The sequence below is a fragment of the Anopheles moucheti genome, chromosome 3 (assembly GCF_943734755.1).
Source record: "Anopheles moucheti chromosome 3, idAnoMoucSN_F20_07, whole genome shotgun sequence".
Lineage (NCBI taxonomy): Eukaryota > Metazoa > Arthropoda > Insecta > Diptera > Culicidae > Anopheles > Anopheles moucheti.
In genome coordinates this window covers 320,803-337,578 of record NC_069141.1, presented here as the reverse complement: position 1 = coordinate 337,578, position 16,776 = coordinate 320,803, and the positions used below count along the sequence as shown (strand labels likewise).

The following is a 16,776-nucleotide window of genomic DNA, read 5'->3' as shown; positions in this document are numbered from 1 at the left end:
AAACTCGTCAAAAATTACCAATTTTCAAGCTCCTGATACCAGGAGAGCATCCAACGCAGGAGGATGCATTTCCGTGTCAATCGAGACAGAAAATTCGCCAAAAATTACCAGGTTTTCAAGCTCCTGATACCTGGAGAGCATCCAACGCAGGAGGATGCTTTTTCGTGTCGATCGAGACAGAAAACTCGCCAAAAATTACCAGTTTGTCAAGCTCTATGGTTACCTCCAGGCGTGTTCTTCGCCCCTGTTACTTTTTCGATTGTCGTGATATAATTTCCGTCCGATCGAAGTTTTCAATCACAGCTGATAAATATGCTGAAGATGGTTTGAAAGTTAATAAAATGTTAACTCCACACGCGTTCTTCGCTCCTGGTACTTTTTCGATTTTCGGGATAAAAATTCCGTCCGATCGAAGTGTTCGATCACGGATGATAAACATGCTGAAGTTGGAAAAACAGCGTCAAATGATTACATACGAGAGCGGAACTGCTGCACACCGCACTTCGATTCACCTCAAGCGGCATACAGCTGTTCCGCTCTCGCATGTGATCATTAAGCGTGATAGCAGATCTTGTGATAATTAGATAGTAAGCGATAGTGATGGGCAAACTTGTGAGAACGAGATAGATGAAATGGACGGCATCTTTAATCTCTCTCAAACTTCCCGTCGGCAGATGCGAAATCCCATAGAAACGAGCCGTTTTCAAATTTCTGATACCAGGAGTGCATCCAGAACAAGAGGTAACACTAATTGTCCAATGGTACTATACATTTCAGATAAAAATGAAGCAAATAAAACGCCTGTAAAATGTACGATCACACATAAAATACTATTAATGTAATTATTGTTATTCTTCTAATACTTGTTTCGCTCTAGCGGATGGCTGCTGGGGTGGCAACGGTAATTGCATTCGAACGTTTTCTCACTTAAAGGTCAAAAGTTAAAGTATCATCTCCTGGAAATTTACCTTTCGCTAATATACGCTACTGCCACAAGAAGCGTATGCCATTGTTTTAAAACCCTAGCCGAGCCATTTTGTCCATATAGTTGAGTGTATGTTTATATGTGACCCTTGCAGGGACTACCTACTAATAATCCTTATACTTTACTCTGCACTCCCTTTCCATTTTATTCATTTATCCTTTTTTCAAAACCGATTTCGTTTCGTTTCGAACCGAAGTTCTTCCGCTGCATTGCTTCTTGATATTACTTATATATGTAATGTGTATGTGAAAGTGTAATTTTAAATATATAATTATTTATATATCAAGTAAATCTGTATTTAACCTGTTCGTGTGATTGAACACTCGCCTCGAAATGATTGCTATTTTTTGCTATGAGATTCATACTCCGTGACACACATCTTTTTCTTTCTTTTAATTAATTGTTCCATTCAGCGGTATGAATCTTACCATCCATTCCTTCGTCCACTGATCATCCTGACATACCGAAACTTTTAGCATGAAGCATGTATAATGATATACTTTGTCGTATCTTTCTGTTCACTGCCTGTGGCTCTGTGATAAAATAGTAAATAATAAAAAATCATACCCCATTTAAGCCCTTCCTTCCAATCTGGGTAATAAATAGTGTTTTTAGAGAAGCGGTAAATGTGCGGCTACGAGACTCCTTCAAAGATCCTTTCGTGTGGAACAGGATTGCGTTCCAATCGAGTCCTTCGTTCGAGATTGCAGTTAAACGATGTCGTCCCTGCTTTGACGGTCCGTTCTACATCACGGGTCCAGATTCTCGGTTGACATTTTCCGTATCTTTGCAGGCGGTGCTGCGACGAGATCTGCGATTGAGGCAAACTCCATACGCTTCTTGTACGGTGGCAGTATCATGCTTCCACTTCCGCTGCCGGGTGATGTCGTTCCCGTTCCACTGCCCGCCGTTGTTCCCGGCATGGCCGGTGATGATCGTGACATATCGACTGGTGGAGTTTGGGAAGACGACTTCCGTGAAAGATCTGCTGCTGCAGCACCTAGCGGCGAGCTAGCTGCTAGCGGTACGACACTTGAAACCGCTAGATCAACGGCGGAAAAATTGTATTTCGAACTTTGACCTCCTCCAGCGGAGCCACCGCTACCTGCGCCAGCGTTGAGCGATGGACTTTCCCGGCTGCTGGCTGACTTGCTCGGTGTAAGGCGTGATCCGGGTGAGGGAATGAGCGACGCTACCGCGACCTGCGCCGAAGGTGGAGGAGGCGGTGGAGGTGTTTCAATTTTACCCGTCGAAGAAGCTGTCGACGAGGACGACGATTTAGGTGGCTTCATCAGCATCGAGTTGAACGCTTCCTGATGTAATTTTAACAGCGATGCTGACGGTGCCAAATACATGTTGTTTGCCTCGAGTGTTGCCTTGGACAGTGGGTCCGGTATTTCATATTTATCCTGCGCAAACAAAGCAGACATGTCGGACATTTTACCCGCAGCTGCTGAGAAGTTCGGGAACATGGACAGATAATCCAGACCGGCCGCTGCAGCAGCTACGGCGGCTGATGAAGCAGATTTTCCACTCACATTAGTCCCGACAGAACCACCCGTTCCGCCTGTTCCAGTTTGTCCCGATGTTCCTGAGCCACCACCGACTCCTGATGAAGATGAACCTGAAGCTCCAGGCATTCCGACACCAGCACCAGCACCAAATAGTAAGTTTAAATCTGGAATACCCTTACCGCCAGCGGCGGCGGCTGCTGCGGCCGCCTGACTGTAGAGCAATGCATTCATGTCGGCAGCACTCGGTTGCGCGCCTCCAGCAGCTCCAACCGCCGACGCGAACAGACTGTTAAGCATATCGGCCGGAGTGGTGATGGAACCACTACTAACAGCCGCAGCAGCTGCTGCTGCTGCAGCAGCAGCTGCTGCCTTTGACGCTTTATCGCCCTTGCCGCCAGTTTTGCCACCACCCGAACCACCCATGCGCTGAATGGGTTCGAAAAGGGCGGACAGATTCGGTACACCTAGGTACGGATTAATCGTGGTTGCTGCTGTCATATCACTATCTTTTAGACCACCAGCAACGTTACCTGCACCTCCTCCTCCACCTTTCGTCCCAGAAGACAACGATTTACCTGATGATCCGTCGGAAGAACCACCCGCACCACCACCACCCAGCATGCCATGGTTCAATGCACTGTTCCCATTCGTTCCCGAGCCACCGGATGTGTTGTGTCCCAAAAAGCCCGCAAAATCGAGCTGGTTGTTAGACAGTGATTGGGCCTTAAGCAGCACTTGAATATCGTCCACGTTACCGGAATTAAGGATCTGCTGCACCACGGGATATTTTTGCGATTGTTCTACGAGTAGATTGATGTCAGCGGTGGTCGGTACGGGCGGTAGATAAGCGTCTGTAGAGAAAACGGTCCGAAGCTTTGAGATAAGTTCGTTGCCCGCTGCTTCCTTCTTTGCAGCCGAATTTAACGTTGACACGGACGAACTACCGGACGAGTTTGTGCACGTACCCATTTGGATACTGGTGTGATCTTTCGAATTGGAATTGCCCTTCGATGAGCCCGATGTTGGTTTCTTGATGATAGAAATTTCGCTACCAAGATTCCCGAGAGCTTGCGCTTGCTGCAGCAACATCTGGGAGTATTCGGGTGATTTCATCAGGTCAGCTAGCTTGCCTTGATCAAATTTGGACGAGAAATCGGCATACTCCATCATCGACTGGTGCTGTAAAAGTGCTTGCTGAGCTTGCTGTAATTGCTGTTGGGCGGCTACGGCTGCTGCTGTTGCTGCCTGTTGTTGCTGCTGTAGTTGATTCGCCTTCGACCGCGATTTTCCTCCGGAACGTCCCGATTTACCTGTGCTAGGACTTGCAGCGGATCCAGCTCCAGTGCCGGTGGTTCCGGGGGTACCAGGACTGCCAGAAGTTAACCCAGCCATACCGACCAGCGGATTACCATATTGTGATTGCATGAATAGACTAAGGTTGCCTTTCTCGAGCTGTTGCATAAATTCTTTCATGTTTGGTATCGGAGGCAAACCGGAAGAGGAATTCGCACCCCCTGCACAGCTGCCCATGCCCGCAGGTGAGCTGCTGTTAGAAGTGACGGTAGAGGCCGCCTGCGCAGTGGATGTTGCAACATTTGAAACACCACCAGCTTTCGACGATATGCTACGATTCAAGCTATGCAGCAACGTTTCATTGATCTGAGAATTGGACAGTCCGGACGCTGCGGCTACTTGTGCTAGTGCCGTCAAAGCCGATAGTCCGTACTCGTCTCCTCGCTGCTGCTTGCTACCCTGCTGTCCACTCGAACCCTGTCCAAACAGTGCGGCATAGTCTTGGGACAATAAATTGGAAGGAAGTGCACTACCGAGCGAAGCAAATGTAGCTGCATACAGATCGTGAATGTTACCAACACCACCTGTACCACTGGCAGATCCTCCTGCGCCACCAGCCGGTCCGATAAGTGAACTAAGAGTAGGGCTTCCTCGACTACCTCCGACAGCGGTCGCACTACCGAGAATGTCACCGATTGAAAGCTTACCCGGACTTGCAGCGGGAGAATTACGCGTGCGACTGCGACACGACGAAGTGTCCGATTTTGCCGGGGATGGACTAGCTCGGACGGGCATTTCAAATTTGGCCGGACTTGCCGAGTTCGAGGGTATTGTTATCGGACTATCGCGTGGCGAGGAGGTGTTGGTGGTAGTCAGAGAATTTGCTCCCATCGGAAGCATCTGCCCCGGCTGCCCTGACGGATGCTGCTGATGTGAGTGATGGTGATTGTTCGCTAGCCCGGCACCACTGTTCATGGTAAGATTTGTGGGGGTGGTTTGTGTAGCAGACGGTCCACCATTATTTCCCGTTTGACTTAGGTTTGTTGGGAGTACTACCAGCGAGCTGGACAGTGGTGAAGGTGTCATATTTAAACCGGACGGACGTTTCAACTGAGCTTGCAAACTCGGAACGACGATCGATGGTCCTGTCGGTTTACCATCGTCGTCTTTCAGCGAGATCACATCTGAATCGCCCATCTCGGAAGCACCATCGAAATCGTCGTCATTTTTCGCCTCTGTTGTAATGCTACTTTCTTCCGCACTGTGCACCAGGTTAACTACTATTGGTTGGGCGGGTGTGGTGGAGACAATTGTTACATCGTCGTTTCCTTTCAAACCATCCGGATGGTGTTCCCCACCCAACAATGCAACTGCTGAAGGTAGTTGAGGATCCGGTACGATGACCACCTCCGGAATATCTTCTGGTTCAAGTCCAAGCAACTCACGGATCCAATTCCAAAAGTGACCTGAAGTGGAATCGCGTGGGAAGCGCGGCGTGAGAGATTTTCGTAACTTTTCGATATAAGGGATATCGTTGATGTAGATCGATTGGAAATTGATCAGCTCACGCTTGAACTGTTTGTAGTAATCAACGGTAAGCATCATCTCTTCCTTTACGTCCTCGGAAAGAGTTTCGTCCTGTACGAGTGTGTAAGACATCAGCATCGGACGACCGTACTCTGCCGGACGATTCTCGGGAGGGGGCATTACCCAGAACGACATCACATTCGACTCCAGAGCAGTGTTCTGATCATCATACGGAGCTGCAATTTGCAAGAAAAAATCACATCAATAAGCATTCTGGTTTTGGTCGCCAATTCCAACCACTTACAACAGATAAATCCAATGCAGGGAATGTAAGATGCTTCGGTGGGCCCACGCATTCGTATCTGATAGTCCAGTTGTGCATCACAATCACGTAATGTCGGCTGCACCGGGAAGCGTGGATGTGAATGGTACCAACCGACCAGATTGATGTTTTTCTTTATCATCAACTTCTGGATTTGCAGTTCACAAAGAGCCGCCTTGTCACGATCGTGTCGCGTGTTCCGGCACGGGAAGGCATGCGTAATAGATAGATTGTGCGCATTTATGTCCCAAGTTCCGCCGAGATATCCACACACTTCATAGTTGGTTAGATGGCAATGAAAGTCCATCACGAGCAGCGTCGACGTGCTCACGGTCACTAGGAACGGTTGCATCTTACCGATTGCGGTGAATGGAACCGCCTCAATGAGCGTGTTCGAGTCACTATTGGAAGAAAAGTATAGTATACATGCAATGGATTTGCCTGCAATCAATATTTTACGGGAAAGAGAACACACTTACTGCATGATATTACGATTGCTAATCGTATTATGCGAAACAATGTTCCTTCTAGCCGGTGGTGGCTCCATAGCCGTTTTATCTTCTTCCAACTCTTCTACCAGGTCTGTAGGTAAAATATATATAAAACCCTGTATAGACGGTATGTTATCAAACACTACTCCACTCACCTTCACTCGGTATTTCATCCTTCTGATCGCGTTCCTTCTGTTGTTTTTTATAGTACGCCGCCTTGTACGCGTCCAACTTACGGCCCTTGTACTTGACCGAAGCCCATCCACAGCCAGACTTTTTGTCCGGATTAATGATACGCTTGCAGTAGATGGCCCAGGCACTCGGGGAACAAAAGATGGTTTCCGTTTCTTGGGATTTGATTTTTCCATCCGCCATTAGGTCACCGACAAACTTTTGTCCCTGTGAAGAAGGTACAATAAAACACCGGCATTGGGGGAGATATTGCAGCATGATGCACTATGATCAGATTCCATACCAGATACTCTATCGTCATGGCACCTTTGCCGGGCTGCAGAACGTTCGCTCCGAGTAACATTTGCAGTGTGATCGTTTTGCCCGGAAAGTATCCCAATTTGTCCGCATCCTGTGGAACGACCAAAAGAAAAGGATTAGTACTGCAGCGCTTGATGGTCTGACGCAACAATGCGATTACAAACTTCATCGATAAACTCGTCAGGAATATCACTCTCGTCCAGATGAGAGGACGATTCCTCTTCACTAGCTTTTGTTGACATGGTTGTTGATGCTCCCTTTCTTGCCACACCACTTCCCTACTCATGCACCTAAGCACACGCTTTACAAATGGTTTTCGACTATTTCTGGCACTTATAAAGAATCGCTACGAACGCACTCTTGATTACAATTGGAAATGCTTCCTTTGCTCAAAGGAAATATTTCCTTTTCGCTTTCTTTGCACCGACTTCTTCCACAGCATCAACCGAGGGCGGCGGCGACGGCGGCAACAACAGTGATGCTCTCCGGGGATGCGTTCTTCTTAGACACCAAACTATTATTTAGCTTTTTCACACTTTTACATCAGCACAATTGTTCGTTCTTTTGCACCAACGACGAGGAGAGTCGTAGATAAAGAGAAAAACTGCACGTTTTGCGAATCCAATCGCAATTACCACAGACAATTTTTTATTCAACAGAGCAAGCTTTCTTGTGTTGTAAGTTTTTTTTGACTGTGTTGACCGTGTGTAGTGATGGGCCAACCATTGCTGCAAATTGTCACGATTTGCGAATTAACTATAATATGAAAATATGCCAGGAAAAGAGAGAATCAGCCATATTAAATTTGGATACTGCTTTTTATAGATAAAATCAGCAACTAGTAGAGCAAATTAAACCTATAGATCCTAATTTATGGGAAATAATTGAAACTTTCTTTATGACCATAAATTTCGGCCACTGTTCTCTACACGGACGCCGCCTAATGACGTTCGAATTTTCGCCCTGGTGATTTTCGCCGTGCACTGAAATGACGAAATAAAAATATTAAAAATTACAAACAGTTGAAAATAGCGTTTGTTCAGATTTCTTGAATTTGGACATGTGAGTTACTGATTTTAAATCCTTTTAAAATACAATCATTCCATACTGAAGTCGCAGGGTAGAAAAATATAGAATTGGCCATAGCATTCAATTAGCCGCCGACACGAAGCGTTGCACGCGTGTTGATGCATAGGCTACGTTTGACATTAGCTGTCAACATCCAAACGATATTCATTGAACGTAAACAAACAACTAAAGTTATCTCTGGATTTTGTACAAATCCTTTGGAAATAAGTTAGTAATTAAAGGAATTGTGTTAAAATGCTATCGGAGAAGATAAGACAATTAACCCTATTATTAGAGAAACATGAACTAGAGGTGCGTATACCGGCAACTGGATAGATCATACCGTTTTAACTATTGATGTCTCCTTTGCTCTAGGCACCGGGTGGGATCGAATCCATTCAGATGTATTCGGAACTATTCGCTGCCTATCTTTACCAAAATGATCTGTAAGTATACTTTATTGTAAACGTTATGTAACCCCTATAATTTGATAATGGAATCCCATCCTATTTCGGCTGTAGTGCAAGTGCTCGGTTTTTATGGAAACGGATCCCGCAGAACATGAAAACCGGGAATGTGGAACTAGACCAGATGTACAAGGTGTACGTAGCGCTGTGGAACAACAATACAGCAGGATTCTATAAGGCCATCAATCACGACTGGTCTAAACACGTGTCGGAATTGATGTTTGAACTAAAAGAGAAATTCCAACAAGAAACGATCGCACTCATTGGGCGAGCGTACAGTTCCATCTTCGAAAATGTGTTTGCCGAAATGACGAACCAAACGCCGGACATGATCGAGGACACTTGCAATTCGCTAAACTGGGAAATTACGCCCGGCTTATATCCACGATTAATAATACCGAAGCGAACCGTCGACGAAAAACCGATTGTAGTTAGCTCGGAGGCGCAATTGCACAGATTGACCGACTTTGTGTCCTTCCTTGAGAACTGAGTTATGAAACGGTTAGGATTTTGTGTGCTTAAACAAACTACGAATTTTAGCAGGTGATCATCTCTTCTTTCTGTACTGAATAAATGTATCCACGATTTGCAAAATGGTGTATATATCATTGTGTGTCATCGTACATACGTTATAGTGAGAAATATATTCGCGAAATTAAAGTTAATAATCTTGGCTACACTCAATTTATTTGGGCGTTACATGGCAATCACACAATCAACATTCTTCCATTGCGATTCTCCACGCAAAACCGTCTAACATTTAGACTATCTTCTAAAGCAATTTTCATGTCCCTCATTTCCAGCACGCTCATTCCGCGATGATACAAATTAAGGTAGGTCATAAATTGTTTGAGGAAACGTTTCTCGAGCTCTAACAGACGTTGCAATTTAGAAGAACCATTTATCAATTTCTTGTAAATGAAAAATTAATTGATGAAATTCATGAACAATAAAGAGGAAAACTACAATGAAACGTTTAGATGCAAACCTTAAAGTTTTTCGTCTCAAAATGCTTTTGCGCTTTAACCAGCGACGGATCAAACGGTAGGCGGAGTAGGCGATCGCCTAGGGCCTCGTCGTGTTGCATTGTCATCAGCGGCGGATCAAACGGTAGGCGGTCGCCTAGGGCCTCGCAGTGTTGGGGACCCCAAAAAAATTTGTGCCGTTTGTGCGTTGTGGAATCGTTGACCTAAACTAAAAAGAGAACATGAAAAAATATACTTGAAGAAATCAAGTATGCATTGATATAAAGATGAAACGGAAAGCATCCTTCATCTCGCTCAAACTTTCCATCGGATGGTACGAAATTCCATTCAAAACTAGCTGTTTTCAGATTTCCGATACCAGGAAAGCATCCACGAAAGAGGTAGCACCTTGTACAGCAATTTTGCTCAAAAACCGCCGAAAGGTATGTAATTTTTAAACACTAACTTTCCCATTGGTCGAGAAAAATTTCTTCGAAAACTACTAGTTTCCGAATGTATAGTACCAGGAGAGCATGCACGGAAGAGGTAGCACCTGCTACCGCCATTTTGCTCGAAAACCGCCGAAAAGTATGCAATATTTGAACACTGAATTTGATAGGTAAATTTATCCCAAGCTGCAAATGTCACCTCTTGAAAAACATGCTCTCCTGGTATCGGAAATCTGAAAACAATTGTGTGCGCGGCAACGGTACAGTGGTTTTTCGCAGTTGACTAGCTAATTTTGTCACTTGACAAATTTGTCAGCATTTTGTCAACTCTCGTGGCCCTGCACCTAATGGATCAATGAATGCTATAAAACATGATCAATTGTTGAAAAAGTTCAGTAAGTAGAAGCTCACCACAGAAATCAACCGTTAATGTTTGTTCATCGCCTAAAACATCAACGTGAGCGAAACAGGTTTCTAAGAAATTTCGGAATTTCGAAGAAAATTGTTAACGAAGAAGTAAACCGATTGGAAACTGTACCTTGGGCGAAAACTCGTAGAAGGTGTTGGACTAACCAGGAATCGTAAATGTACGAAAATCGTAGAAAATGTGATCCAAGTAGTGGCGTTATGGTTCTCCTTAGCGCATACAAACGCACTGGTCAATACCTGGTATTCGTGAAAGGAGGCAAAGGCAGCTCTTCGCGAACAGACATGCGTTCATACGTATGACTGAACATCCATGTTAGGAGATTGCGTGTGATAAATACCCGCTGCAGGATAGACAATATCGATTAAATCCACCACCAAATGCTGGTGCTTGAGTGTTTTGTTAAGTTAAGTTAAGATCGAAGAAGTATAATTGAGTGTTGCATGGCGAATATCCCGGAAGCACAGCGAGCGAACCAATTCGATGGCAAAGTGTTCCTTGGATGCTGTAGTTGTAACCTCCACCACGTGCGAGTCTCTCGAAGTTGGCGCACGTATAATTGTAGCTCCATTTAGAATAGTACAGACACAGTGGTAGCTGGTGTTGGTGGTGATATAGCCGGTTCCGATATTGTATTCGAAGATGGTGATGGCCCTGTCGGACCATTTGAAGAAGATGATTAGGAGCGGGCCAGCGGCGGATCAAACGATAGGCGGAGTAGGCCCCTTCTTACTGCGCTTTTCGCCTTGTCTCATTTCAAGTCCACTCAATGTCCCCCTTCCCTCTTGCATCATTTTTAAAATTAGAGGCCCCAACTATAATTCCGCCCTGGGCCCCAAAGGGGATTGATTTTCCACTGATAGGAATAGTAAAAATACGAGATAGATATTGTTCCTTGGTACTTGCATAGGTTTTACTATAAAATGCTCATTGTGATAGTGATGATATAGAAATATTATATATAGAATATATTTCCCAGGTGTTTCTCCGTTGAGCTTGCCCCATAAATCATCGCCAAAACTATTCTACATACATGAATATCCTCGTTTGGAGCGGCCCGGTGGCATGATAGTAGCGGAGCCGGTCTTCACACGAACGGACCGGACCAAATCCCATCCGGAGCAAGGACTGACTATCCGGCTACGTGGTAAAGTAAGTCGATACGGTAAAATAAGTCGAAAAAAAATATCCTCGTTTTCCTTCGCTGGTAAATCTATTCGAAAGATTTTCGAATGTTTTGTCCGTTTATATCCGGCCACGAGTCAACCTGCTTTGTAACATTTCCGGACCGTTCTCAACGTTCCAATTCTTCTGGGTAATAGAAGAGTTCTAGAAACTAGCAATCATCAATAGCAATCGACCGATAGGACCCGGTTTTTCTATATAACCGAGAGAAAAGAAACCGACACTAACACACACAGCATCGATACCCTTTATTGGCCATAACATTCCCGGCCATGGTTAGGCATCGGCGAAGAAACTGCTTGTCTGACTGCCTGTGAGAATATTTGGCGTGCAGGCTGTTGTAGCGGGCATGCTTTTCACCAACACGCTGAAGGCGCTACGTGCGTCTCGATAGGTACTCCAACGTCCAATAGCAAGCGACAACGACGACAATAAGACCCAAAGCTGCTTAACTTCAGACTCGGGGTAAGTTTCCATTCCGTTCGTAGTTCGAATGTGCGGTGGGATACGCAATGGGGACCGAAACCGGAAGGTCAGCCCGGGGTCAGTAAGGGATAAACTGGGTGCAGGGAAATCTATAAGGATTTCCCACTCCATTCGTCGTAAACCGGAGCACTTTCGACGGTAGGTTGTGGTAGAACGAACAGAAAAGCGGCAGCCTTTATTCCGGTCCGACCTTTAGCTCTCTCGCCAGGTCACCGGGTCGGTGCGGGTCGCATGTTGGAGCTCGTTTTTTATTGTTTTCCCTTCTGCTCGTTCGCTCGACGCGACAGAGGTGAGGAAATTCTTGGTGGGAAATTCAGCCGGAAGCAACAAACGGGATTGCGTGATGCGAACGCTCTACTATCCAAAAGCACAATGAAAGCACCCGCAAATGCGACCGGCTGGGAAGAGGATTGCCAGGGAAAGGATCGGAAAAGCCACCCTCGCCTTCACGAGGAGTGCCTGAGCATGGGTAGGAGGTAAACACGCTGACCGTGTAGAGAGTGAGCAAGAACTGATGATCCCGATGATAGCCTTGGGAAATGGAACGGGTTTCGGAAAAGTAGCTCCAACAGTGCCGTGTGTAAGGGAAAATCAACGGCAAACGGGATGGAACGTGTACAGAAGTCAGTGGGATAGTGTCGACGTGGCCTAACGCCGTCGTTGTCGTGCTGGATGTCGGTTGCGGTGGGATGTCATCGAGAAGGGTGGAATTTACCCGGAAAAAGGTCGAGGGAAAAACAGCAAACCAAACATACAACGTTCCTGAGAGCGTACGGATGCGATGCCGGTGGTAAGCAAAAAAGAAATCTGCAGCCTGACGTTGCGCACGGAACTCCTAGCAGAAATTGTGAAGAATTTCTCAGTGTAGATTAATATTGTTTTCAGGATTTATTTTTATAGATATATGGAACAATATAATAATATATTGACTGGAGAAATTAATAATATATTTATGCTTATTGTGCTATGTTTATTTGATTCACTCACAGTTGGTTAATAAATCAGATTCTGAAATTTTACTTTACTTAAAAACATGATGTAGAATGAACGTGAATTTTCACTACACAAGATTCATTGAAATTACACATTTTTTAGTAACACTATGGTGTTAATATGTTTACGCTTCAAATGCTATACTACGTTTAAATACTATGATACTTTTAATACAAACTATCAGAAGAAACCGATTACAGTGATTTTCCGTTGTGGCCACCGATGAACATCGGTGGAAAAACGTAAACACTAAACGAACAAACGTGCCTCGCAAACCACGAAGCAGAAGATCTCACAGCACAGCATGGACCGGCACCGGAATGGAGCTAGTTGGACGATTTCCAAGCGGCAGTAGCGCATAGTTTCGAACATCACACCAGCGCGACGGTCGTCGGGTCATCCTTTGCTGCTGCTGCTTCCATTTCCACCTCATGTCCTGGGCGAGCATTAGATCATTCCGGATGCCACCATCCCGGTCGTCGTTGCTTGCTGGTGGGTGCTGGCCGACGACGTGCACGTTGTACGATATCCCCGGACTCAAACACGTGCACTTCACGAGCATATCTTTACCCAACCCCCAAGTGGCAAAGTGCTGGCAGCTGTATGCCGTTCGTTCACTTCCAACGGGTAGACGGTGTGCGAATACGGTGTCCCGTACTGGCATTAGGGAAGGAATCTGGTGTGCGGTGATGGTTGTCCGTTCCAGAAATTGACTGACATTGGTGCCACCCGGCATGAACGACATTCGTCCCCGATGGAAGGATCCCAAGAGAGTGAGAGGGTAAGGGGTGGAATGGTAGAAGTAGACTGAGGAATCCGACGCTCCTCTATTCATCGGTTGATGTTGTGTCTTTTTCCGTTGCTTCATCAGTCTTCGACGTCGAATGGGCCATGGGCGTAATGCTATGGAGGGGGCTCCTCTGAACCGTCGGACGAGCCCGAAGCTTAATCCAGCAGGTCCAACACGTTAACGACATCAACGACTGACCGTCGCAAGGACGAGCGAAGTCACGACACGAAAGCAGGCACCTGTCAACGTGCGGAGGGAACATTGCGGTACCGTTCTATTCGTCATTGGGTCGTCCTGATACTGGGCATCCCTGGAGCTGGCAGACTTACTACCATGGCCTGTGCCCGAAACACTTTGCAAATGGATCGTGGAAAGGATTTTTTTTCCATGCCATACACATCCATAGAAAAGTTTGAACGGAAGCTACCTGCATCCGGAGCACTCACACTGGATGCTATCTGCCGTAGTAGCCATCGGGACGCCCCGGAACGTCGGAAGGAATGAAATATAAGCACCACTAAAGTACGGCAACCCGGCACCGGATGGGTTAGCTCGGTGTTGTGTTTTCTCTCTTCCTTTCATTGCATCCCTCTTTGCCGTCTTGAGGTGGAAAAATGACTTTTCACAATATCCCATACCAAGTTGGGTGGGGGAGGTGGTGCAATTTTTCACTGCAGGTGGACGTCGCAGGTCTTGACAGAGTTGTGCACCACCCAACAGTGTCCCATTTACGTTCGGTTTGGCAACGAGCATGAACGAAAGTCAGTCACGAAAGGGTAAACGAGTGTGCGAGTAAATGCCACCTGGTCATCGTGTGCTGTCAGGAATGGGATAGTTTTACGAGGAAGAGTTTAACGTTTTTTTTTACATTTACCACTTATTTTTCCGGCAAGCCACTTATTTTCCCAATATCGAACTCCGATCAAAACGTCCGCTTTAATCGTTTTTCGTTTATTCCTTTTTTGTGTTGTTATTTTTGACCATGTCCTTATCGTATCGAGTCGTCCTTTACATTAGCGATGCTTCCCCAAACTGGTTCGACAAACATGCACACATTGATGCACCTATTTGCACACCATTTGAGCAGTTTCTGTTCGATACAGGTGGTGGCCATTTTGCCTCGAGCTCGATTCCCCATCGTTGAGTCGGTAAACGGACAGATTTCCTCAATAATCAAATTAGTCCTGCGGAAAACGATCGGTGCGGTGTCGTTGATGGTTTCGGCCCCAGAATAAAGGCCAAAAGAGAGGTGTAAGTTTGAGTTAGATTGTTTCGTTAGTTGGCGATACCATGCATTGAGGTTAATACGGTTATGGAGAACATTTAAGCGAGTAAAGTTTCGTTTGAATGTAGGAACATGGATGGGTGTTATATGATTGAGATGGTAACCTCCCAATTTGTTTTAATAGTTTCAGATAAACATTTAAACGCGATAGCGATAGATTTCGAACCAAGAAAAACACGAACGTTTGAAAGATATTGACAAGAAGCAGTGACTATGTTTTATATATTGTATGTTTTGTACAACATAAATTGTTAACGGTATTAAGATAATGGACTGTCGTAGATGTTAAATTCCAACTAGGTGTTAAAACAATGAGGGAAAGTATTAAATATGAGCACTGAAGCGGAAGTATGGCGTAAGATTCAGTAAGACATACATTGGAATAATCCATTATCTATTACTCGGAGATAAAAGTCTTGAGTCTTTTAATTCCATGGTCTAATATTCCTGTAATGTTTATTCTCCCGTAGCAAAGACTAATTATGCTGCTTTGGAATGAAGATAAATCTGGCAGACAGCGTATATTTTCTGATCTATTTTTTATTTTTTATTGTATTCCTGTTTTTGCAGCTTATGCTTTCTCATCAAATTCTCTTCAACATTATGCACCAATGGTTATCAATGGCCCGCTTATTTACCACACTCTGCAAATCAACTGCACCAAAGATTTAAAAAATTGTATATCATTGACCGGTACACATTTGATTGTTCTAAATTTTATCGAATTACACATTTTAGCACCGAAACATCTCAACCGCAAGCCGATGCAAACATTGAAACCTGCAATTTTATACAACAAACCACTGCATCACCCTGGGGAAGGTGAACACCTCATCGAAAAAGGGAGGAAATTGGCCCCAAGATTGCAATTATTTCATCGCAAATTAATCATCCTAACGAGCACGGAAACCGTGCGGGTCGTAAATGCCGCCGTAACACGGTAAGTGGTAATCATCATCCACGGTGGTGCCATTCGGAAAAGTGAAGCGGTGAAGCTTCCCGGGACCAAACCCACTTCCTTCGGAGTGCAAACTTTATGCCCCCGGTACTTTGTGTGTGTATATGTGCCTGCCACCTTGGTCGAATTTTCGCCCCGTAAACGTGATAAAATCGTTTTCCACTCACCAACGGAGATGACAACGACATTGATGGTTGTGGGCGTTGCTTTGTCGCAGCCGCCCAGGATATCGAGTTTATTTTTGCACAACCGAAGCTACAACCGTATCTGGAACTACAGTAACAGTTAGCAACGAAAAATATCTCGGGTAAAATGTTTTCTAATTATGCAAATCTATGCGACAAAAAGCTGATCGTTAGAGGAAAGTTTTGCTGGAATGATAGATAGTGATTGTAGTGCATTGTGCGACCCGCAAGGCATAGGCGCTAGTTGGCAGAAAATCGGTTCTTGACTTTTCCACATCAATTGAAAGGCGTTGCCAATAAAGAAAGTACAAAAAACGATCAAATCGAAAACGGAACACCGCAGATCGACAGAAGGAAATACCATGTACTATACGTTTAACGTGTACGTGTTTAAATAACGTCTATAAAACGAACTCCACAGCCTACGTGAGCGCATGATTCCTACGTAGTTTAAGTTAGAATCGAAAGGGTCCCGTTATTCTATCTCATTGTGCCGGACGCGTTCCTATTGAAACGAATCGAGGCGAGGTTAGTAAGCGTCGGTTTAGATTCTGACGACCACTGCACATTAGTAAACTATTCCCGAGGATTGCGCATCCTTAGGTGCCCGTGGGGATGTTTGAAATGGTAGCAACAGTTGTGGGACCCAGCGTGGGAAGGCAACCACTAGCAGAGTGAGAACTGAACTCGGACGGGTCAAAGGTTCATTAATTATGTAATGGTGGAACGGTTGGGCAGCAGCTGAACCCCGATAACCACACTGCCCTGCACATAATTAGAGTCCAAGGGAGCGTTTGCTCGTGCTGTGCCTGGTCTGAAGCGTTCATTCCAAGCTAAAAGACGAGCACGATACTCGGCTGCCGATAATCATGCCGATCGGTCGGTCATGCCCTC

The 16,776-nt window shown here is 45.4% G+C and overlaps 2 protein-coding genes across 2 annotated transcripts; one reads left to right on the top strand and one right to left on the bottom strand.

Moving 5' to 3' along the window:
* Nucleotides 1–840: 840 nt before the first annotated feature.
* LOC128301122 (MPN domain-containing protein CG4751) lies at nt 841–6,961 on the bottom strand. Its single transcript, XM_053037452.1, has 6 exons — nt 6,789–6,961; nt 6,608–6,715; nt 6,288–6,531; nt 6,121–6,223; nt 5,624–6,042; nt 841–5,555 (listed from the first exon to the last, which is right to left on the bottom strand). Exons 1-6 carry the CDS (start codon nt 6,864–6,866, stop codon nt 1,735–1,737), a joined length of 4,773 nt encoding a protein of 1,590 aa, XP_052893412.1. The 5' UTR covers nt 6,867–6,961; the 3' UTR covers nt 841–1,734.
* Nucleotides 6,962–7,871: 910 nt separating this feature from the next.
* LOC128304462 (COP9 signalosome complex subunit 8) lies at nt 7,872–8,743 on the top strand. The gene is made up of 3 exons (XM_053041654.1): nt 7,872–8,004; nt 8,068–8,138; nt 8,214–8,743. Exons 1-3 carry the CDS (start codon nt 7,948–7,950, stop codon nt 8,647–8,649), a joined length of 564 nt encoding a protein of 187 aa, XP_052897614.1. The 5' UTR covers nt 7,872–7,947; the 3' UTR covers nt 8,650–8,743.
* Nucleotides 8,744–16,776: the final 8,033 nt, after the last annotated feature.

Bases quoted from the DNA above. Each gene is read 5' to 3' on its own strand.
- LOC128301122 (XM_053037452.1), bottom strand. From the start codon at position 6,866: ATGTCAACAAAAGCTAGTGAAGAGGAATCGTCCTCTCATCTGGACGAG. The intron at 6,532-6,607 runs GTATGGAATCTG...CCTTCTTCACAG, and splicing joins CCATGACGATAGAGTATCTG to GGACAAAAGTTTGTCGGTGA. The intron at 6,043-6,120 runs GTAAGTGTGTTC...TTCTTCCAATAG, and splicing joins AGCAATCGTAATATCATGCA to TGACTCGAACACGCTCATTG.
- LOC128304462 (XM_053041654.1), top strand. From the start codon at position 7,948: ATGCTATCGGAGAAGATAAGACAATTAACCCTATTATTAGAGAAACAT. The intron at 8,005-8,067 runs GTGCGTATACCG...CCTTTGCTCTAG, and splicing joins TAGAGAAACATGAACTAGAG to GCACCGGGTGGGATCGAATC. The intron at 8,139-8,213 runs GTAAGTATACTT...TTTCGGCTGTAG, and splicing joins TATCTTTACCAAAATGATCT to TGCAAGTGCTCGGTTTTTAT.